Below are 24912 nucleotides of genomic sequence, written 5' to 3'. Positions count from 1 at the left end.
TGATGAATGGAGACTGACAGGAAATGGGGTTGGAGAAGCAGGTGGGGTCAGACCACAGGAAGCCCTAAGAGCCAGGTGAGGAAACCAGACATTAGTTACCCCAAGAGCTCTGGGAGCCACTGGAGACTTTAGGGATTGGAGCTATGGAGCTGGGCTTGCATTTCTGACTCCCGGCTGGAGGGATGAGAGCAGGAAGGTGGGTGGGGAGCTGGAAGGCTGGCACCAAGATGTGCAGGCAACAGGGTGGGGACAGCTATACCAGGAAGCCCAAAGGCTGTGGTGCCCAGCCGGGACCCCTGGGCTCCAGCCTGTGTGACCAGTTGAGCTGAGGAATCACCACCCCCACAGGGTAGCTCAGAGGAGAAGCCAAAGATCTGGCTTAAAAATGGTGAAATCAGCCAGGCGCGGTGGCTCCTACCTGTAATCCCAGCACTTTGAGAGGTTGAGGTGGGCGGATCATTTGAGATCAGCAGTTCGAGACCAGCCTGGCCAATAAGATGAAACCTGGTCTCTAGTAAAAATACAAAAATTAGCCAGGTGTAGTGGTGCATGTCTATAATCCCAGCTACTCGGGAGGCTGAGCTACTCTGAATCCGGGAGGCAGAGGTTACAGTGAGCCAAGAATGTGCCACTGCACTCCAGCCTGGGCAACAGAGTGACACTCTGTCTCAAAAAAAAAAGAAAAAAGAAAAAAAGGTGAAATCACTGTGCCTTTTTTTTTTTTTCTAAGATTTCTGAAGGAAAGCTGAATGAAGAGGGTTGAGACTCGTGAGCATCTGCGCAGGCGTGGAAGCTGCCAGGAAAGGAGGTGCTTGTGCAGTGGGCTCGGAGGAGCAAGGATGAGCACCCTTGACCACAATGAATGGGCAGAGGGAGTGGAGTCCCTCCTCTCGGAAGGGAATAAGCCCCAGGTTCAGAGGGGAAGGGCAGAGCCACACTGGGTCACCAGCAGGGCAGAGTAGGGAGAGGGAGGAGCCACGGAAACGGGCCAGGCCCCCAGGGGGAAGCGTGAGCCTCTGCCAAGCAGGGCTGGCTGGAGCCTGGGGCCCGCAGCTCCCCTGGGGTCAGCAAGGCTGTGGTCACTGTGCTGGGCAGCGTGACTCAAAGGGAGGCCAGGCTCCTCCACCTGCCAGCCTTTGGCCCTGATGATCCATTTTAAACTGCAGGTCCCAGTTCCTTAGTGGGTCACAAACAGCACTTTCAAAGGTGAACTGAATAGAAGAAAAAATAGCAATGTGCGCTGCACACAGTGGAACCTGCTCTACATATGTCCCCGTCAAGAGGCAACGCACAGAAAGTACCAGAACGCTCCTCTTCCCACTGCGAGGTGATGGATGGAATGAGGGGATGGCTCAGTTTACTCTAGATAGAAATAGGAAGATATTAAATCACTCAAAATAATAAAGTATAAAGATTTTAAAAGTTCATTTGGTTTCAAATAGTGCAGATTTAGTAGTAATTATGTGGTGTATGAACACCTTGCTAATAAATCTTTTGATAGGTATTTAAATTATATTATATGGGAGGAATATTCATCAGGAAAGCAGAAAAATAACATGGCAACAATGTAAAGGCCTTGATTAGAATTACTTCAAAATAGCACTTATATCATGTATGTGGGTCCTAATGAAAACAGAGCCTAAAGACTACATCAGGAAAGAAAGGCCTCTTCATCTGGGGTGCAAGTCAGTGCCCTGAAGAAAATTTTATAAGAATCTCCAGGAAATAACAATTTACGAGTGGCTGGGGCTCTGGTTAGAACTCAAAAGGTAAGTAATAAATAACTCTTTCACTTTTTTTTTTTTGGTACATTCAAGGGGATTATTTATTTATTTATTTTGAGACAGAGTCTCACTCTGTCGCCCAGACTAGAGTGCAGTGGCACAACCTTGGCTCACTACAACCTCTGCCTGCCGGTTTAAGTGATTCTCCTGCCTCAGCCTCCTGAGTAGCTGGGATTACAGGCATGCACCACCACACCTGGCTAATTTTTCTATTTTTAGTAGAGATGGGGTTTCACCTTGTTGGTCAGGCTGGTCTCGAACTCCTGAACTCATGATCCACCTGCCTCAGCCTCCCAAAGTGCTGGGATTACACGTGTGAGCCACTGTGCCTGGCCAGGATTTGTTAAATTGATGCATGGAACAGGTTTAAAATTTGTAACTCTTATTTCTGCTGACGGCAGGAATAAAATAATTTGCCACTTGGGCTGGGCGCAGTGGCTCATGCCTGTAATCCCAGCACTTTGGGAGACCAAGGTGAGTGGATCACTTGACGCCAGGAGTTCAAGACCAGCCTGGCCACCATGGCAAAGCCCCATCTCTACTAAAAATACAAAAATTAGCCAGGTATGGTGGTTGTACATCTATAATCCCAGCTACTTGGGAGGCTAAGGCATGAGTATTGCTTGAACCAGGAAGGTGGAGGTTGCAGTGGGCCAAGATGACGCCACTGCATTCCAGCCTGGACGACAGAGTGAGATTCTGTCTCAAAAAAAAAAAAAAAAAATTGCCACTTGTGGAGGACACAGCTATTTGGGGCCACACAATACTTTCTTTTCCATTTTGTTTAGAAAATGGCACTCGGATCTTCATGACGGTGCCCACCACCCGCTCCTTTAAGCCAACCAGCAGACTTCATTGTCAGGCCATGGAGACACAGGGAGACACTTGCCAAGGCATCTGTGAGACGCGCTTCTTCATCCTTCTGTGAAGATGCATGAGGCGCTCTGCATCTCCACTGGAGAGAAACCCAGCAAGCACCGCCCAGGCCTGCTGGGACCCGTGGGGAGGCTGTGCAAGAGAGAGGCTGAGGAAAGGGCAGAGAGAAGCTGGGTGTGCCCATATAATGTAGGCTGCCAGATCAAACCTTGCCTGAAGCTAGCCCTTCTTCAGCCTTCTAGGTCAGGTAAGCTGAGACATACCCCTAATTGTTTAGGTCAGCTGAGTTTGGTTTTTTGTGATCTGCAACGGAAAGTCTGCCTGAACACATGGATTGTGGTATTTTAACCTCCAGTTTAGACATGTGGGGAAAGCGCTTGGTCAGTGTGGCATTCACAGCTGGCGGATTCAGAGCCCAGCTGCTCTCCCCTCTCTGTCCTTCTCCTTCCACTCACACTGCTCCTTCCCAAGGTGGTATCTGGGGTGGTGGATGATGCTGGGAGCCTACATACGCCCCTGGCACCTGAAGAGAGGGTCCTGTGTCCCCAGCTGTGGCCACCCTGCCCTTGTGGACCTCGGCTGCCCGTGTCCTTGCCCTGTCTGCTCTGTTGGTGAAGTGTTCATGAAGGACTGTGGTGCATTCTGTGCTCTCAGCATGGCCAGCATCTGGCATATGTCCTCTGCCAACTGGGCCGTGGCGCTGGCTCTGGCAATACTGCTACCTCCTGAAGCTCAGTGGCACCCTCCCTGTGGACCTGGCCTTTGGCTGTCCATCTCACAGCTCTCCTCCATGGACCAGCGAGAACCCAGCAAACATGGGCAGCCTTGGTTTCCATACCAGGGGAGTGCAGGACCCCAGGACCACAGGAGCTTCCAGCCCCCTCTCAGGCTCCTTGGAGAGCACTGCTTCTGGCCCCCTCAGCATGGCACTCCTGGAGACTGCGACCCAGCCTATGCGGCGCTGCATTCCCTCCTCTGGCTTTCCATCCCCACTCAGAGTTTCTAACCCAGAGGGGCCAGAGGAAGTCAGAGCCTTTCAAAGACTCTTTCAAAGTGTGCTCAGCTCTTGGTTCTGCTCTCATGCTCTCCCCCTCAGCACCTCTTCCAAGCCAAGGAGGTACCCTCTCCCTCCTGTGAAGTGGGTCTCTTGCATCCTCTCTACTCAATGGCTTCCTTTATAATGTTAAACTCTAAAAATACAAGGCTTTGAGTCTTGATATTTAAAAGGAAGCTTCTGAAATTCAAAAATTAACAAAACAAAACACTTTTTGATCTCTCATGCCGATACTTTCCTTGTTTCTGCTGTGCCCTTTCACAAGTTCTAGTTGAAAGCCAGAGCTGAACACTGATTCCTTTATTCTCGGCTGTAACTCCCTCTCCCTCTGAAGTAACAGAGGCCTCAGCCCCACTGGGCAGGCAGTCTCTAAGTAGCAAGAGGTGCTGGGAACAAAATATGCACTGGAGGGTTTCTCAAAACTACCCCTGTGCTATCAAGTATTTTGTTCGATTACAGCTGCCAATAAGGAGACTTCTGCTTCCAGGAAGGTTGTGTAAACACGTTCCCTATCCCTGTCCCAAGAAACAACTAAAACCCTGGGCAAGTATAAGAGACTCGGAAAGGTGGAGAAAATAAGGCAGACTGGCTAGGGACCATGGGACCCAAAGAATCTCACAGAGGTGAGTCCCAGGTTTCTCTTTGCCTAATGTGTCCCAGACAAGCCAGTAGCCTGGAAATGCCAATAACCACAGATAAAAACAACAACAAAACAAAACAAAAAACAAAACCTAACAAAAGCCTGCTCTCATTAGCCAAAGGACCAGGAAAAGGACAGCCTAGCGAGAAAGAAAACCTTTAGACAATAACTATTCTACTCCAGCCAAACACCACACAAAAACTCGTGTTTGTGGTTTTTTTTTTATCCCCCATCCCCACCCCCGCCATCCTTGATACCTAGCCAAGATTTTTTTGGTAATTTTCCATCTACTGAACCCTCACCCCCTCTGTTGGCTATAAATCTCCAGCTGCCAGTGTGGTATTTAGAGTTGAGTTCAATCTCTCTCCCCTATTGCTATAATCTTAAATAAACTCCCCCTTGCATGTTTAACTCTGATGCAATTTTTTTTTGGACAAACTATAACATGTCAAAATGTATGGGTTAAAGCTAGAGCAGTGCTGAGAGGAAAATTTATAGCACTAAAAATGCATACATGAGAAAAAAGAAAAAGTCTCAAAGCAATAATCTAAGCTTATACCTAAAAAGCCTAGAAAAAGAAAAGCAAAATAAACTCAAATCAAGCAGAAACAGGAAATAATATGGAAATTGATAAATTGAAAATAGAAAAATAGTAGAGAAAATCAATGAAAAGATCAATAAAATTGACAAAACTCTCAGTAGATTGACAAAGAAAAAACAGAGAAGACACAAATTATCAATATCAGAAATGAAACCCGGGAATATCACTACAGACCCTAAGACATCAAAAGGATAAGGAAATGTTATGAAAAACCACACACACGTGAATTTCACAACTTAGACAAAATGGACCAATTCTTCGAAAAGCATAAACAACTGAAATTCACCAAATATGAATGAGATAATATGAGCAACTGTATAACTATTAAGGAACTTGAACTCATAATTTTAAAACTCCCCAAAAATAAATATCTAGGCCTAGATGATTTCATTAGAGGATTCTATCAAATATTTAAAGGAGAATTAACACCAATTCCACATGATATCTCCCAAAAAGTACAAGAGGAAGGAACACTTCCCAGTTCATTTTATGAAACTAGTAGTACCCTGAAACCAAAACCAGATGAAGACAGATTAATATTCCTCATAAACATACACACAAAAACCTTTAATAAATATTAGCATATAGAATTAAGCAATATAATTAAAAATATATGATCCAACAATTGACTTGTGCACACTTATCCCAGAAAAATAAAGACAAGTACACACAAAAACCTGTATATGAATGTCTATGGCAACCTTATCTGAACAACCCAAAACTGGAAACAACCCAGATGTCCTTCAAAACTAAAGTGCAACTTATACCCAGGAACTTCAGGTGGTAATACATTGCCCATGGGAACTTAATATCTGTCTTCAAAATATCATATATTATTTTGAACAACTAATAACTTTCCTTAAAGTTGTAAAAAGGGTCTTTTATAAAATACATATTCACTGTTAAAATTTTTTTTTTGAGATGAAGTCTCGCTCTATCACCCAGGCTGGAGTGCAGTGGCGCGAACTCGGCTCACCACAACCTCTACCTCCTGGGTTCAAATGATTCTCCTGCCTCAGCCTCCCACGTAGCTGGGACTACAGGCATGTGCCACCACGCCCGGCTAATTTTTGTATTTTTAGTAGAGACGGGGTTTCACTGTGTTGGCCAGGCTGGTCTTGAACTCCTGACCTTGTGATCTGCCTGCCTTGGCCTCCCAAAGTGCTGGGATTACAGGAGTGAGCCACCGCCCCTGGCCCTAAAAATATTCTTAAGAAGACTCTTTTGTTAACTAGACGAATTCATTCATTGTATTCATCAAAATCCTGCCACGTGCCAGCTATTATGAAAAATGCTAGTTCTTCAAACACATAACCTACAAATAATTAATATTTAAATAACATACAAACTACTGGAGGAAATTCCTTTACCTAGTGAATATAGGCTGTAAGAATGAATGCTATGTATTTTTCCTTAAAAATTGCCCCCCCACCCCATAATCAGTTAGCTATATTTAGCACTCGATAACTAAGATGTAAGTCCCTGGTTTTATTCTTTCCTTCAATAACATTTAGGGATTACCTATCAATTGGTAGACACTGTGCTTGTTTCTTGGAATAAAATATTGAAAAAATTCAAGGGGCCTACAGTAGAGGGAAGGCAATCACTAGCAATGGAACGATGACCATGTTAGGTAGTCAACACTCTGGGAATACACATCACACATCTGTAATGAAACTATAGGAAGTTAAGAGTGGTAAGAATATGGAAATAGACCAAAGGCACAGAATCGAGAGCCTAGAAACAGGCCCACGCATTTGTCAAAATTCACAAATGACAGAGGCATTACAAATTACTGTAGTTCTTACAATAACAATAGTTATAACAAACAGTTGCCTAAATGGAAAAATACTCAGATTGCTACCTCAGACCTAAATAAAAACAAATTCCAAGGGAATTAAAGACCCAATGTAAAAAGTAACTTTATTAAGAGAGAATTTGCTATCATAGAACACACTATAGGCGAAAAAAAAAAGAGAATTTGAGTATCTTTATGATCTCCAAGTAAGAAAGGGTTCCTTAAACGAGACACAGAGAGGTATAAACCTTAAAGGAGAAGACTACAAATTTGACAATATTTTTTAAAAATCTGTAAATCAAAGACATAGAATCCAATCTGAGAAAAACAAACCAACCACAGAGTGGGAGAAGATATTTATATAAGTGCACAAGAGACTAGTATTCATAATACATAAAGAACTTTTACAAATTAATAAGAAAAAGACAAACCACTAAACTGAAAATGGGCAAGAGAGAGAAACAAGTGAGTCACTGAAAAAAACTCAAAAGACAAATAAACATAAAAATACACTGACCCTCATTAGTAATTAAAGTAATGTGAATTAAGTCACAATAAGATATTAATCCACACTCATCAAATTGGCAAAAACTTAAAAATGTGGTAATACCAAGTGCGGTGGTCTGTAGGGCGATGAGGTCTCTATCACACTGCAGGTGAGAATGTGAGTCGGTCCACTCATTTGGAGGGTGTTTAGTGATGTCAGGAGAGTTGAATACCAGCATGTCCTATCGTCAGGCAATACTGGTGAGGTGCTAGAGAAACCCTTGCACATGTTCAAAAATATTCTTCCCAGCATTTACTTTTTTTCTTGCAGCATTGTTTTTAATAGTGAAATATTGGAAACAACCTAGTATATCTGTACAATGACATACTATATAGCAGCCAAGATGAATAATTTAGAGCTACGTCTGTCAACACAGATAAATCTCAAAAACATAATGTTGAATGAAAACAGTGAATTTATAAGTACAATATGCTATAATTTATATAAACTTCAAAATAGCAAAAAAAATACAATCTATCATTTCAGGAAATATATATATTTAAGAAAATATAAATAAATAAATAAATGCAAGCATTAAAATGGGATGACAAAGACTAAATGTAGAATAGAAAAGGGAGCTGAATTGGGAAGAACACACTTGGGAAAGGATTAGCAGGGGCTTTAAATGTTGTCAAGTAGGCTGGGCATGGTGGCTCACACCCGTAATCCCAGCATTTTGAGCGGCTGAGGCAGGCGAATCACCTGAGGTCAGGAGTTCCAGACCAGCCTGGCTAACATGACGAAACCCCGTTTCTACTAAAAATACAAAAAATTAGCCAGGCGTGGTGGCGCACACCTGTAATCCCAGCTACTTGGGAGGCTGAGGCAGGGGAATTGCTTGAACCTGGGAGGCGGAGGTTGCAGTGAGCCAAGATTGCGCCGTTGCACTCCAGCTTGGGCAACAAGAGCAAAAGTCCATCTCAACAACAACAACAAAAGTACTCAAGTAACGTTGAAGCTTTTAAGCTGAATGATGAATACACACATCACTGTATCGGGCTCCATAGCTTGTTACTAGGAAAAGGGGTATCTCACTGAGCTCTGATGTGGGGAGGGGCAGGCAGATAGGGGCAGGGGGTTGAACAAGGCTTTTGAGGACATGTCCCCTGCACTGAAACCAGAAGAACTAACGGGCAGCAGCCAGGCCAAGACAGCTGGGCTGAAAGATGTGTTCATGGATCTAGGGTCATAAAAAGTATCTCGACAGAGGTAATAACAGCAATGGCTTGAAGGCAGGCGAGAGCATGAGGAATCAAGGAAACAAATTATATCAAAGTATTATCACCATAGGACAAAATGTTAATTTGGCTCCATCCCAGCTAGATACTAAAAAGCTAGTACCAACATGCTAAGGCAACAGTGAGCATATATTTAGGAAAATAAAAAAAACTAAGGGGGAGAAAAACTCACCAACCAAGAAACCAAAGCAAATATCCAGCTAAATAATCCCTAGATTTTAACATTTCCAATTAATACAGCTATAACATTTTAAAAAATTAAATACTAAGCTGCAAGAAAAATGAGACCTCAAGATACTAAAGAATTCATAAGAATACAATGTGAAAGGTCAGATATTTTGAATTACATAATGTTGATAAATTCTGAGCCAGTATCGTGAGTGGCACTGTAGTGAAATGAGGACATTGACAAAAACTGGCTCTATTGATGTAGAAACATTAGGAGAGACCTCAAAGCCACGTGTGATAAGGAGGTATTAGATTTAAGAATGTGGCTCCTGGCAGTGCAACGAGAACAAAGGTCCTCAACACCTTCCCACGAGAAGGCCTTCGTAAAAAATGACAGTTCTAAGAGGGTCTTTCAAAACAATGATTGACAAGATGATCCCTAAGTATCCGAGTTGGGGAAAGAGGAGGATTTAGAAAAACAAGACTCCATGACCAATTAATTCATGCCCAGAGTGAAGAGGGTGACAGTCCAGCATGGAGAACAGGCTTGGCCCACATTGTCAACAGGCCATAATACTGATCATGACCCCAAACCAAATGATTTTGAGACACTGAAAGACAATTCAACAGTAGATCAGACATCAGTTTTTCTTTTCTTTTCTTCCATTTTTTTTTTTTTTTTTTTGAGACAAAGTTTCACTCTTGTTGCCCAGGCTGGAATACAATGGTGTGATCTCTGCTCACTGCAACCTGTGCCTCTCAGGTTCAAGCGATTCTCCTGCCTCAGCCTCCCGAGTAGCTGGGACTACAGGTGCACACCACCACGCCCAGCTAATTTTTGAATTTTTAGTAGAAATGGGGTTTCTCCATGTTGGTCAGGCTGGTCTCGATCTCCTGACCTCAGGTGATCTGCCTGCCTCGGCCTCCCAAACTGCTGGGATTACAGGCGTGAGCCACCATGCCCGGCCCAGTTTTTCATTCAATACACACTTGGTGCCTACTGCATTCCAGGTACAGAGCCAGGCTTGGGGAAATGTCAGTGAAGCACACAGAAAAGGCTCCCATTCTCATGGAATTTACAATCCAGTGAGGTGAACAGAAGTGCAGGATGTTATAACACAGTATAACGGGCACTATGCTAGAGGAAGTACAGGGAATATCTAGGAGGACACCAGACTGAGGTTCTAATAAAGCAAATATTGAACTAGAGCAATCAGTGAACTAGACAATATAGCAATAGAAACTATCCAAATTGAAACAGAAAAAAATCCAAGGAAAAGAATAAAAGAGAGTTTCAGTGAGCTATGGACAAATTCAGTGAGCTATGGGACAAATTGACCTAATATATGTAATTGTAAGTGGAGTCCCTGATGGAGAGGAGAGAAAAGGAGGCCCAAAAAAGTGTGTGAATAGGCCGGGTGCAGTGGCTCATGCCTGTAATCCCAGCACTTTGGGAGGCCGAGGCGGGTAGATCACGAGGTCAGGAGTTTGAGACCAGCCTGACCAACATGGCAAAACCCTGTCTCTATTAAAAATACAAAAATTAGCTGAGCATGGTGGCACACACCTGTAATCTCAGCTATTCAGGAGGCTGAGGCAGAAGAATTGCTTGAACCCAGGAGGCGGAGGTTGCAGTGAGCCGAGATTGTGCCACGGCACTCCAGCCTGGGTGACAGAGTGAGACTCTGTCCCCCACCCCCCCTCAAAAAAAAGTATGTGAATAAATAATCACCAATACGTTTTCAGGTTTGATGAAAACCATAAACCAAAGATCCAAGGAACTAAATGAATCCCAAATACAAGAAACATGATGCTATATTGTAATCAAATTTTTCAAAAATGGTGATAAGGTAAAAGCAGTAAAGAAAAAAGACACATTATATGAAGATAGTGATGAAAGACTTCCTATCAAACAATGTGAGAAGAAAGTAACATCTTTAAAGTATTGAAAAAAAACCTTTTAACTGAGAATTTTACACCTCGCAAAAATAACTTTCAAAAACCAAAGGTGAGGGCTGGGCGTGGTGACCTGTCACTGTTACAGGCTGGATGTGGGCCTGTAATCCCAGAACTTTGGGAGGCTGAAGCAGGCAGATGGCTTGAGCTTAGGAGTTCAAGACCAGCCTGGGCAACATGGTGAAATCCCATCTCTACAAAAAATACAAAAATTAGCTGGGCGCAGTGGTATGCGCCTGTAGTCCCAGCTACTTGGGAGGCTGAGGCAGGAGAATTGCTTGCACCTGGGAAGCAGAAGTTGCCATGAGCTGAGATCGCACCACTGCACTCCAGCCTGGGTGACAGGAGTGAAACCCTATCTCAAAAACAAACAAACAAAAACCCCAAACAAAAAACAAAACCAAAGATGAAACGAAGACATTTCCAGACCTACAAAAGCCAGGGGAATTCATCAATGGCAGACCTACAATGCAGGAAATGTTAAAGGATGTCCTTTAGGCAGAAGGAAAATGATGCCAAAAAGAAATCTGGTTGTAAACAGGGAAATGAGAGCACTGGAAACAGTAACTACATGGGTAGATAGGATTTTTCTTATTATTGAAATCTATGTTGCCCAGACTGATCTTAAACTCCCGGCCTAAAGGATATAGGATAGCAAGACCCATCTCTAAAAAAAATTAAGAAGTTAGCCAGGCCCAGTGGCATACATCTGTGGTCCTAGCTACTCTGAAGGATGAGGCAGAAGGATCACTTGAGCCTGGGAGTTGGAGGCTGCAGTGAGCTATGATTACACCACTGTACTCTAGCCTGGGCAACAGAGTGAGACCTGTGTCTAAAAAGAGAGAGAGAGGGCCGGGCGCGTTGACTCGCACCTGTAATCCCAGCACTTTGGGAGGCCGAGGCCGGCGGATCACGAGGTCAGGATTTTGAGACCAGCCTGGCCAACAGAGTGAAACCCCATCTCTACTAAAAATACCAAAAATTAGCTGGGCGTGGTGGTGGGCTCCTGTAATCCCAGCTACTCAGGAGACTGAGGCAGGAGAATTGCTTGAACCCGGGAGGCAGAGGTTACAGTGGGCCAAGATCACGCCACTGCACTCCAGCCTGGGCAACAGTGTGAGACTCTGTCTCAAAAACAAAAACAAAAACAAAAACAGAAAACAAAAAACAAAAAACAAAAAAAGAAGTGAGAGAGAGACACATACACACACACACACACACACACACACACACACAAATAGTTTAAAAGTAAAAGAATAGAAAATACCATGCTAATATTCAAAGAAAACTGGAGTGGTTATTTAACATTAATATTAAATTATATTTTTATTAATTGTATTATTTCCAAAATTATTCTAACATTTTATTAGCTAATATTAAATTAATATTTTAATATTGGACAAAATAGATTTCAAAGCAGAGAACAATACCAGTGATAAAAAAGGTTATTTTATCAAAATAAAGTGGTCAATTCTCCCCAGATTGAGTTTTCGATTCAAGGTAATCCCAATGAATATCTCAGCAGGCTTTTTTGTAAAAATTGACAAACTGCTGATTTTAAGGTTCATATGGGAATGCAAAAGACCAAAGACCCAAAATAACCATTTTTTTTTAAAACAATGTTGGAGGACTTACATGCCCCCATTTAAAACCTTACTCAAAAGCTACAGTAATAAAGGCAATGCATTGCTGGTAATGGTAGGTATATCGCTCAACTAGACCGAGTTCCGAGTATAGTATTAAACCCTTATATTGATAGTAAATGTATTTTAGACAAAGGCACCAAGGTAATTAAATGGGGGGGGGAAAGATGGTCTTTTCAAGAAACGGTGCTGGGACAACTGGAGTCCACTTGTAAGAAAGATGATGTTAAACACTTACTTTACACCATACACAACAGTCAATTCAAAATGGCTCATAGCTCTGAATGTAAAGCCCAAAACTATAATATGTCTAGAAAAAAATGTAGAAAAAACACTTGTGATCTTGGTTTAGGCAAAGGTTTCTTAGATACAATATCAAAAGCATGATCCATGTAAGAACTCATTGATAAATCAGAATTCATTGAAACTTAAAACTTCTGCTCTTCAAAAGATGGTGTCAAAAGAAGACAAGCCACAGATTGGAAGAAGATATCTGCCAAGAATATACCTGATAAAGGACTTGTATCTAGAATATATACAGAACTCTCAAAACTTAATGATAAGAAAATAAGCAGTCCCTTTAAAATACGCAGAAGATCTGACTAGATGCTTCCCTGAAAAGAAAAATGACTGGCAAATTAACACATGGAAGGACTCTCAGCAGTAGTGATTAGGGTAATGCAATGAAAACTGCAGTGAGACACCACAATACATCTAGAGGAATGGCTCAAATTAGAAAGACCGGCCAGATCAAATGCTGCTGGGAGTGTAAAAGAAGTAGAATTCATACACTGCTGGTAGGAATGTCAAATGGTATAACCACTCTGGAAAAACAGTTTGGCAGTTGGTTAAAAAGTGAAACCTACACCTACTGTATGACTACCTACTTGACTCTTTGGTATTTAACCAAGAGAAAAAAAGTATCTATCCATGCAAGGACATGCAGTGAATGTGTGTAGTAATATCCCAAACTGAGTAATATCCCCAAACTGGAAAGGACCCAAATATTGATCAACAGGTGAACTGATAAACAAAGTGGGGTACACAGAGTCCATGGAACACGACTGAGCAATAAAAAGAAATGAGCTACTGAAACACAGAGCAACGTAGCTGAAGCTCATAGTAACAATGCTATGAAAGGAGTCCGACAGGAGGAGTCCATGCTGTGTGGCTCCATTCACAGAGGTTTCCAGAAACTGCAAACAGCAAGTCAGTGGTTGCCAAGGACATGGGTAAAAGTTGAGGAGTGGGGAGGGAGATATTACAAAGAGACACAAGGATACTTTTGCACAACTGGTAGCAATGACTCTTTTTTCCTTCCTTTTTTATTTCCAGATAAAGGACCAGAGGCAGTAACTTTCTCTCAGGAGGGGGTGTGTGTGAGAAAATTAGCTTTCTGAAAATACTGAAACCAGCTATAACCTAAACCTAATTCTCTTTTCTTTTTTTTTTTGAGGTGGGATCTCACTCTGTCACCAGGCTGGAGTGCAGTGGTGTGATCTCAGCTCACTGTAACCTCCTCCTCTCGGGCTCAAGCAATCCTCCCACCTCAGCCTCTTGAGTAGCTGGGACCATAGGCGTGCACCACCATGCCCAGCTAATCTAATTTTCTGTATTGTGGGGAGAGATGAGTTTCACCATGTTGTCCAGCCTGGTCTCGAACTCCTGATCTCAAGAGATCTGCCCACCTCAGACTCCTAAAGTGCTAGGATTACAGACATGAGCCATTATACCTGGTCTGATTTTTTTTTTTTTTTTTTTTTTTTTAGGAAACAAGATCTTGCTCTGTCACCTAGGGTGAAGTGCTGTGATGCGATCACAACTCATGGCAGCCTCAAACTCCTGGGCTCAAGTGATCCTCCTGCCTCAGCCTCCCAAGTAGCTACCATTCTCAGCTAATTTAAAACATCTTAAAATTTATGTAGAGATGGGGTCTTGCTATGCTGCCCAGGCTAATAATCTGATTTTTAAAAATATTAGTCAACTGTATTTTGTGCACTTTAAGCAAAAAAAAGTAATTGAAATTCTAGCCATTTTATGGCATTATCATGTAACCTACATAGTATTTTCTTAAATAATGTGCAGCTGGATTCAAGTTTTATGTGTAAAAAAATGGAAGCACAAATGTTCTATCAGAAAACAGAGGTGAGTATTTAAATAATCTTGGAGCTGAGGACAGCCTGTCTAAGATGACACTAAGACAGAAACAATGAGGGATGTCAGTAGAGGAGAAAGTCACCATAGAGAGTGGGGAAAGCTCTGCCACACATTGCTCAGGGCAGAGATGGGCTGAAAGCATTTTGGAAGGCAATCTAATAAAAGCTACTAAAAGTAAAAATGTAACATCCTCTGTACCCAGTACAGTAATTACTCAGTAATTCCATACCTGAAAATCTGTCCCACAAAAATACAAGTACCAATATAACGGGACATACGTGCATGGCATTCACTGCAGCTTTACTTTCAGAGGGCAACTGCACAACACACCCATGTGTGGAACACACATAGCTAGAGTGGGACAGGCCTCTGTCAGGTGAGCTGCAGGGATCCCCACAAGCTGTTGCTGAGAGCAAAAAGCAAGAGGCAGGAAAGGAAAATTCTGAATCTGTAAAATAAATAATGACAAAGTACATGTCTCTCTGTGTATATGTACAGATATATATGGGCCTATATGAGATTGCATAATAAGTCAGAAGGAAAATATGGATATACAAGCTCTAGGCTGCTATCATGGGCTACCAAGAGCACTGGGATTGAGGGTGGAGGGCTGAGGTATGTAGGTGTGAGAGAAGTGTCTACAATAAAAACAACATATATAATGTGATCCCATTTATGTAAATGTGTGTGTGCATAAAGAGATAAATTAGAGGACGGTTACCAAAATGTTAAAGATGGCTATTGGGGAGATATGGAGTTTTGAGTGACTTTTTACTTTGTTATTTACATTTTTATCTATTGTTTGAATTCTTTAGAAATATCATGTCATTTGTATAATTTTTTTTTTTTTTTTTTGAGGCAGAGTCTCGCTCTGTCGCCCAGGCTGGAGTGCAGTGACGCGATCTCGGCTCACTGCAAGCTCTGCTCCCAGGTTCACGCCATTCTCCTGCCTCAGCCTCCCCAGTAGCTGGGACCACAGGTGCCCGCCACCATGCCTGGCTAATTTTTTTTGTATGTTTAGTAGAGACGGGGTTTCACTGTGTTAGCCAGGATGGTCTCGATCTCCTGACCTCTTAATCCACCCACCTCGGCCTCCCAGAGTGCTGGGATTACAGGTGTGAGCCACCGCGCCTGGCCGTTATTTGTATAATTTTAAAAAGCCATTTTAAGGCCGGGTGCAGTGGCTCATGCCTGTAATCCCAGCACTTTGGGAGGCCAAGGTGGGAGGATCACAAGGTCAGGAGATCGAGACCATCCTGGCTAACACGGTGAAACTCCATCTCTACTAAAAATACAAAAAAATTAGCCAGGTGTGGTGGTGGGCGCCTGTAGTCCCAACTACTCGGGAGGCTGAGGCAGGAGAATGGCGTGAACTCAGGAGGCAGAGCTTGCAATGAGCTGAGATTGTGCCACTGCACTCCAGCCTGGGTGACAGCGAGACTCCGTCTCAAAAAAAAAAAAAAAAGCCATTTTAAGTATGGCAAACCAGAATATATATCTTAAAAGTTAAAAGACAAAAGAAAATTGGAGGAAAACAATTCAACATTTTATAAAGGGTTAATCTTTATTATATAAAGAGCTTTTCCATACCAATAGGAAAAAATAAACACCCTCCAGAGAAATGGGCAAATGACATGAACAGGCAATTCAAAGAAGAATAATTGTTTCATGTAGTCAACCTCAACAAATATTTAAAGAAATGGAAATTAAAAAAATGAGTCAGGAAAGTAATAAAAATGAAAACTCCTTGTGTTGGCAAGGATTAAGGGACCAAGCATTTCACACACTATGTGGTGGGAATGTTATTTTTGACGGAGAGGCGAATTTGGCAACATAAAGCCTTAAAAATACATATATACTGTGACTCAGAAATTCTATCTCTAGGAATTTACGCTATAGAAATCAACAGAAAAAAAGTACCAAAAATGTTTATGGTATTGGTTATGGTATTGCTATTGAAGTTGGTATGGTATTGCTATGATAAAGTACAAGTATGTTTATGGTATTTCTATAAAATAATTAAAACTGCAAACAATCTAAATGACCATCAATGGGGGCAGCCATTAAATGGAATACAATGCAGCTGTTAAAATGATGACACAAACTTGCAGTTAAAGGTCATGGCTGAATGCACATGTTATGTTTACATCTCATCTTTCCAAAAGTTCAACTGAAATAACAGAAAAATAAATAGGTAAAATTAGAGCTTCACTGAGAACCTGGGAGGAGTGCTACTCACAAACCAGACCCTTCAGAAATTTCTGGAAGAGAATAAAACACAGCAAGAGTTTACTGAAAATGTAATGGAAAAGGAAACTTATAACTCCATAAAAACAAAAGCAAGGACCTCCACAAAAAGTTTCTCAGCAGAATTCCTAAATAACTCCTAGATAAGAAGTCTCAACCAAGAGAAACTACAGCAGCTGTGGTTGGTTGAGAAATTAGCCCAAGGGTAACGTGGCAGCAGTGCCTGCATTCAGAGGAGATGGCACTGGTATTCATATGGATATTGGGGCTGGTATTGGTATTCGCATTACTATTGCTATTACTACCACTCTTTGCTAGATAAAGACCCCAGAAGAGCTCCCTAAAGTGCAAGGCCAGAGAGAGCTGGCAGCCCGAGAGCTGACTGACCAAGAGTGGGTGTCCATGCACCCAAGAGGCCACACGATCAGCGCAAACTCACCTCATCCCAGCCTCTCTTCCTCTTCCTCACACAGTCACCCGAGTGTGTCCCTCTGCCTGCACACACTCAGTACACCATCTATGCAAATGCCTGGGTGAAGGCCTGACCATTAATGGAGGGAACCCACAGGACAGACACATGTTACAGAGGAAAGGGAGAGATGACTAACATTTGCTCATTCTTTAAACCTCCACATACTTGTATTTCTTTACCATAAATACATATTCATATTTATATATATATGTGTACTTAAATAATTCACATATTTAATTCATATATTTAAATTTAAATATAGATTCAAATCAATATTTATTAATGTAGAATGATATCAAGAGATGTTAAAATAAGAAAGCATAATATAAAATAGCATGGCTTTATTTTTGTAGAAAAGAATTGTATTTATTTTTTAGACAGAGTCTCGCTCTGTCACCCAGGCTGGAGTGCAGTGGTGTGATCTCGGCTCACTGCAAGCTCCACCTCCTGGGTTCACACCATTCTCCTGCCTCAGTCTCCCTGGTAGCTAGGACTACAGGCACCCGCCACCACGCCCAGCTGATTTTTGTATTTTTAGTACAGACGGGGTTTCACCATATTGGCCAGGCTGGTCTCGAACTCCTGACCTCATGATCCACCACCTCAGCCTCCCAAAGTGCTGGGATTACAGGCATGAGCCACCGCGCCCGGCTTAAAAAATTGTATTTTATAAATATATGTGCTTAGCAAAAAGTGTGGAAAGATAGACCCCACAGTTCTGCATGGTGGATAACAAGTGACTTATTATTATTTTTATTTCTTTTCTGTATCTAAGGAATTTTCTATAATGAGAAATTAATCATGAGTCTTTTGTAGTTCAGAATACAGAGCCATTTAGAAAGTTAATTGCTTTAAGTGTGATGCAAGTTGCATCATAAGTTCAAGAGAATTTACAGCTGTCTTTTTTTTTCATCAGAGATATAGCTTCAACAACCACCAAAAAATGAAGCTGTTCATCATAGCATCAGGTATTTCCACACATTTCTGGAAATCAGAAGCCACCTGTCTGGCACAAATCTGAAAAGGAAGATGGGGTAGGGGTGTCCTTTTTGCCCGCACACTGGAGTGCATGGGTTTCTGGGTGTGAAGCCCCCCTTTTGCTAACTCAGCACTTCACGAGAAGAGAACCCATCTGTCTTGTTCTCCTGCTATGTTCTCAGAATAAACAGAATAAAACACAACATATCAGTTTGAAGTCCCCTCTTGGAAACAGAAAGTGTACAGGCAAACACATATGGAGACAAAACTTCAATAGCAAGGCAGGAAAATGGCGTTTAACAAAGACAGTTGTTTAAACAACTTACAGGATGCTTGGCTGAAAGTCTTCCAGTCACAGTTCCAGTCTGATTCCATGTAGAGGAAATGGAGCCCTTTATTAGTTAAAAAGAATCAGTGTAAACTCTGGCAATGCTGTGTGAAGTTAAGAATGTGGCGGAGCCTCCACTCACAACATACGATACACGCTGCTCCTCCAGAGGCCAACAAGCTGCTGGCCCTAAACTTCCAACCCTGAAATGTCCTTGGGGTTACAAAACTCCTGACATGTGATCAGGGAAGGGTGAAGAAGGAGGTTTCCCCCTAACCCCTGTAGGAACTGCCATAAGACTTTATGTCACTTACAAATCCCGTGCATGGGGAGAGGAAGGGCTGTTGGGCTGTGGGGAGCTTGGTGTGGGCTCGAGGTGGGACTGTGCGTCACAGACGCAGAGTCACAGAACATCTCTTGACTGCAGACTCCTCAAGTCTGAACAGTAACATCTTCTCAAATGAGTCCAGAACAGAGATGCAATCGTGGATGTGAAAGCAGGTCAGCTAGAGCTTCCTCATAAACAGAGGGTTTCAAGGCATAACATCAACCTATGCTGCAAGGGGACGTAAATGATGCCAATATCATGGCTCATAGTTTCAAGAATATTAGATTATTTCGGCCGGACGCGGTGGCTCATGCCTGTAATCCCAGCACTTTGGGAGGCCGAGGCGGGTGGATCACGAGGTAAGAGTTTGAGACCAGCCTGGTCAACATAGTGAAACCCTGTCTCTACTAAAAATAGCAAAAATTAGCTGGGTGTGGTGGCGGACACCTGTAATCCCAGCTACTTGGGAGGCTGAGGCAGGAGAATTGCTTGGAGCCGGGAGGCGGAGGTTGCAGTGAGCCGAGATCCTAACACTGCACTCCAGCCCGGGCGACAGTGCAAGACTCTGTCTAAAAAAAAAAAAAAAAAAAAAAAAAGAATATTAGACTATTTCATCATTTACTAAAATTACAAAGGTTCTATATGTATCTGAACTCATACAAAAACCACAGTCCTAATCACAGTATCTTTTTGTAAAGCTTGTTACCTTTTTCATGCAAGCTAGTAATCCATCTACAAAGGTTGACTTGATCTTGTGAACCTAAGGTAGAAAGACAAGAATAATCATTTTCTTTAAGTCTTAAGTCTTTTTTTGTGGGGGGAAGGAGTCTCGCTCCATTGCCCAGGCTGGAGTGCAGTGGCATGATCTCAGCTCGCCGCAACTTCTGCCTCCTGGGTTCAAGCGATTCTCTTGCCTCATCTCCTGAGTAGCTGGGATTACAGGCATGCGCCACCATGCTCGGCTAAGTTTTATATTTTTAGTAGAGACGGGGTTTCGCCATGTTGGCCAGGCTGGTCTCGAACCTCTGACCTCAGGTGATCCGCCCACCTCAGCCTCCCAAAGTGCTAGGATTACAGGCGTGAGCCACTGTGCCTGGCCTAAGTCTTTAAACAGGAATGGTGTGAATGGTGTTTCACAGAGTGCCGGGCACGTGCTGCTACTATCACCTCAGATGACTCCGAGAGGCCCTGGAATGACCTTAGGTGGTACCAGGATTAAATAACACTGACCCACAGAGAAAGATGTCATTCCACTCTTTAAAAATAGATCTATTAATTCTAGAATCATTCCAGATTTACAGGAAATTTGCAAAGATAGACAGATAAACAAATACCCTGACACAGTGTCTCCTCTGGTGGCCCCTTTACATTGTTGCAGGGAGAAAGGGCCAGGCTGGAGCCAATGTGCTCCCTCACAGCTGCCAGGCCCTCAGGATACAGTAGGCCGCAGGCTCAGTGAATACTAGGACCTATGCTGTGGGCAGTGGCAAAAGCTATAAACGTGGTTCACAACCAAAAGAGAACTTTGGAAGGGAATGGCAGGTGTGTGAACAGAGAAAGGGAATCACCAGGGGAGGGAAGGGGGCCACTCATGAAATTCCTGGCAAATGTAAATGCAAGATGACACAACACTGCTGTGGTATGGTCTTGGCAGACCTAGAAGCCAGGGAGGGGTTGTGGGAGGCTTCGAGACTAGGTACTGCTGGACATCTCCTGTACACCAACGACACACAACCGTGGCATGCCACCTACTTCCTTCTGATTCCTCATTGTCTTCTTCCATTTTGACTCCTGGGGTTCACGAGTGGGGCTGATTGCAGACTTGGGTAAAATCACATTGGGGTGCAAGTAAACAGTGCCAGTACAAGGTTAACCTGACAAAACTCTATTCCCCTGAGAACACTGGGAGGGCTACTTCAGCCATTATGGATTTCTGTTAACAGACACGGGGCCGTATGGTTCCCCTTCATCACCTTTTACCTTTTACGTACAAAAAAATTAACTTACCTGCCTGTATTCCAAAATTATCTTGGGTAATGGATGAAGGTCTCGCAGAGCATTTAACTAAACATGAAAATAAATACTACCAATGTAATTCGTTCATTTTAACATTTTAAACACTTATTTTCATCTGGAGAAAGTCCTCGTAATAAATGGTCTAATTGAGCATATTTTCCAAAATAAAGGTGCATAATAAACTCAAGTTTGTCAAATGTCTTAATCCTAACCCCTTACAAAACCATTCTGATGTCTACATGGGCACTAAAGACACCTCAGATAAGCTTGGAAATAAGATTCCTCTTGAGATTTAAATTAGTGAAATCTAAATCCAGGGTAGGTAAAATACCACGTCAGTGCCTACAAACGTATAGCTCGATAACTGCATAATTTCAGGGAGGGAGTAATGGATTACGAGTTTAAAAATTAACTTTAAAAATCAAAATATAACATATCTATAGGAAAGTGCAAGAGAGTAAGAAAAGTTAATTAATTATCACAAAGTGAGCACAGTTGTTCACCACCACCCACAGCAAGCGACGGAACAGTCCTATTTCCCCAGTAGGTACTGGCTTCTTCCCCAGAGCTAACCACCACCTGGACTTCTACCACAGGTTACCTGTTTCCTGTTGTTGGTCCAATATTATTTTTTTAGGGTTCATCAATATATGAAGCAGTATTTCATTTATTTGCACTGCTGTGTAGTATTCAAGCGCATGAATGTAGAACATCATCCATTCCACCTTTGATGCATATGTGTTTTTTTCCACCTTAGGGCTATTATGAATAATGCTGGTACAGAGATTTTAGTTAATGTATGTCCACAGTTCTGTGGAATACATACATTAAGAAGTGTGAAACTGCTGCATCAACTTTAGCAGAGATACTGCCAGTTGTCCAAAGTAAACGTACCTGTTTATACCCCTTTCAGCAAAACATAAAAGTTCAAGCTGATCCACGTTTTTGCCAATGTATGTCATCACTGGTGTTAATTTTAGCTGTTCTGGTAAATGAGAAGTGATCTCTCACTGTAGTTTTAGTTTTTATTTCCCCAGTGACTAACGCTGTTGGACACTATTCATATAGGACTAATTGTATATCTTCTTTCATTAAGCCCATTTGTGTCTTTTGCTCACTTAAAAAATTGGTTTGTGTGTCTTTTTCTCCATGGGTTGTAGAAATTTGTTATTCTGGACAGTTTTTTGGTCAGTTATATTTATTGGAAATATCTTCTCTCCTTCTGTGGCTAGCTTTTTTAACTTTTATTTATTTTTTTACATAAGGTCTCACTCTGTTGCCCAGGCTGGAGTGAAGTCATGCAATCATAACTCACTACAACCTTAAACTCCTGGGTTCAAGTGATCTTCCCCTACCTCAACCTCCCAAGTAGCTGGACTACAGGTGCACACGACCATGCCTGGCTAATTTTTTAAATTTTTGGTAGAGATGAGGTCTCGCCATGTTGCCCAGGCTGGTCTTAAACTCCTGGCCTCAAGTGATCCTCCTGCCTTGGCCTCCCAAGGTGTTGGTATTACAAGCATGAGCCACAGTACCTGGCGTTTTCACTTATTTAATGATGTCTTTTCATAATTAGAGATTTTTAATTTGATTGTTGTCCCGTTTATCAAGCTTTCCCTTTATGGTTGATGCATTTGCTGTCCTACATATGAATGTTTACCTACCTCAAGGCCTTAAAGATGTCCTCTTGTTATATTTCCTCCAATCTTTACTATTTTGCTTTTGATATTTAGATCCACAATTCACCTGGAATTTACGTTTGTGTGCTGCATGAAATGGGGGTCAAGATGCACTGGCCCTTTATGTAACAAGCCCTCCTTACTTAATGCTTTGCAGTGATGCCCTGTGAGACACACTCTCTCTCCCTCTCTTTCTTTTTGAGACAGGGTCTCGCTCTGTCACCCAGGCTGGAGTGCAGTGGTACCATCTTGGCTCACTGCAACTTCCACCTCTGGGGCTCAAGCTATCCTCCTGCCTCAACCTCCAGAGTAGCTGGGACTACAGGTGCATGCCACCATGCCCAGCTAATTTTTTTGTTTTTTGTAGGGATGAGGTTTTGCCATGTTGCCCAGGCTGGTCTTGAACTCCTGGACTCAAGCAATCCTCCTGCCTTGGCCTCCCAAAGTGCTGGAATTACAGGCATGAGCCACCATGCCCAGCCCAATTTTCTTTTTTTACCTTTAAGCTCTGTTGGACTTGATGTTTGTGGATTTTCTATCTTGGTCCATTGGCCTATTTACTGACCCTCGAGTCAACACCACATGGTATTGCTTAATTAATTCCTAGTAATTCCTATTCTTGTAAGTAGTCTTGATATTCAATAGACTATGTCCTTAAATAGTGATCCCCCCCTCCCAGATTATTTTGGCTCTTTTTAGTGTTTAGCATTTCCATAGAAATCTGAGAATCGACTTTTCAATTCCTACCAAAAAAAAAAAAAACTCCTGCCAGGATTTTCATTAAAATAGTTTAGAATCTATAAATCAACTTGGGGGAGAACTGATTATATTATTTTGATGTAAAGGGTAAACCACTAAATCATAGTGCTCTCTGAATAAAGACTGAGAACACAAGAGTTGTGGCCATAAAACATTAACAATCGGAGGTATCTTGCCTCAGTATAATCCAGAATTGCAGTTTTTGTAGAAAAGCTATCCCTAGGGGGGGTGAAAGTGCATGAAAATACTTAGCCAAGAAAACAGCTTAAGATCATCTAACTCTCCTTCTCTAGATGCCTTACTCACAAAATAACTTTCTAACCAATAGTCTCCCAGTATATCTTGACTTGAGCAGCCTGAGAACACTGAAAAGAAGTAGGTGTTTGCTCACACTAACCGTGTACAAGGCACTGAGAGTTGGCTGAGGGCCAGAGGTGGAGTGCCCTCAGCCACCATGGCTCCGCAGGCTCACCCGCGCTCTGCGCTGGCTGCAGACACCACATTCTTCTGACCTCCCTTCTCACTCATTTCCCACTGGTGCCTCTTCTCCCACTGACCTTTAAAGATCAGCTTCTCGGAGTTTAACTCTGTGGTTATCTATGCTGGCTGCGTACCGCAATCAACAGGGAGCTTCGAGAGCAGGCCCATCACTAGGATCCCCTGCCCAATTCTGACTCGGGGGATCAGCTGTGGGCCTGGGCATCTGAGTTTTCCAAATCTCCAGGCAGGGCAGAGGACCATTGTCCCAGGGCGACTTCAGTAAAAATCAGCTGGCAGCTTCCAAGTGTGGATTCCCAGCATGAGACTTGTCTTGAGCCCCGTCCCACAGGCCCAACTGCTGTTTTGTGATATGGCACATCAGTGTCTCACATGCACTTCTGTCCTAACATATCCAAGGCTGAACACTTGACCTCCCCCTCCATAAACAGTTCCTGTTCCAGTTTTCCCTGAGTAGTGGCTGTATCTATTTGCCCAAGTGCACAACTCAGAAAACTCAGAACTACTCCACATGCTGACTTTTGTTCACACTCACATGAACTTATCAGAAGGACCTTTCTGTTCTAAAAATCCTCTAAAAATCCATCTGCTTTGCTGCATTTTCATTGCCATGACCTGGACTGCAGTGACAGCCTACTAATGAGTATCCCCCATTCTCCAACCAGCTAAAAGACTGATATTGGCTGGGCACGGTGGCTCACACATGTAATCCCAGCACTTTGGGAGGCAGAGGCGGGCGGATCACCTGAGGTCAGGAGTTAGAGACCAGCCTGACCAACATGGAGAAACTCTGTCTCTACTAAAAATACAAAATTATCCAGGCATGGTGGTGCATGCCTATAATCCCAGCTACTCAGGAGGCTGAGGCAGGAGAATCACTTGAACCCGGGAGGCGGAGGTTGCCGTGAGTCGATATTGCACCATTGCTCTCCAGCCTGGGCAACAGGAGCGAAACTCCATCTCAAAAAAAAAAAAAAAAAAAAAAGGGCTGGGCATGGTGGCTCACGCCTGTAATACCAGCACTTTGGGAGGCCAAGGTGGGCGGATTACCTGAGGTCAGGAGTTTGAGACCAGCCTGGCCAACATGGTGAAATCCCACCTCTACTAAAAATACAAAAATTAGCTAGGCCTGGTGGCACACACCT

General features: G+C 42.8%; 1 protein-coding gene across 1 annotated transcript in view; it reads right to left on the bottom strand.

The window, feature by feature from the left end:
• The window catches only part of POLN (DNA polymerase nu), a 170014-nt gene that overhangs the window by 66059 nt on the left and 79043 nt on the right, over positions 1-24912 (bottom strand). Inside the window, exons 13-15 of the mRNA XM_032135450.2 lie at positions 20823-20879; positions 19522-19575; positions 18486-18551 (exon numbers count right to left, since the gene is read on the bottom strand). Coding sequence (XP_031991341.1) covers positions 18486-18551; positions 19522-19575; positions 20823-20879 — 177 coding nt within the window. The remainder of the gene's footprint in view (positions 1-18485; positions 18552-19521; positions 19576-20822; positions 20880-24912) is intronic.

The sequence above is a fragment of the Hylobates moloch genome, unplaced genomic scaffold (genome assembly GCF_009828535.3).
Source record: "Hylobates moloch isolate HMO894 unplaced genomic scaffold, HMol_V3 SCAFFOLD_17, whole genome shotgun sequence".
Lineage (NCBI taxonomy): Eukaryota > Metazoa > Chordata > Mammalia > Primates > Hylobatidae > Hylobates > Hylobates moloch.
Note: the sequence above shows the minus strand (reverse complement) of the source record. Positions and strands in the feature narration are given on the sequence as shown.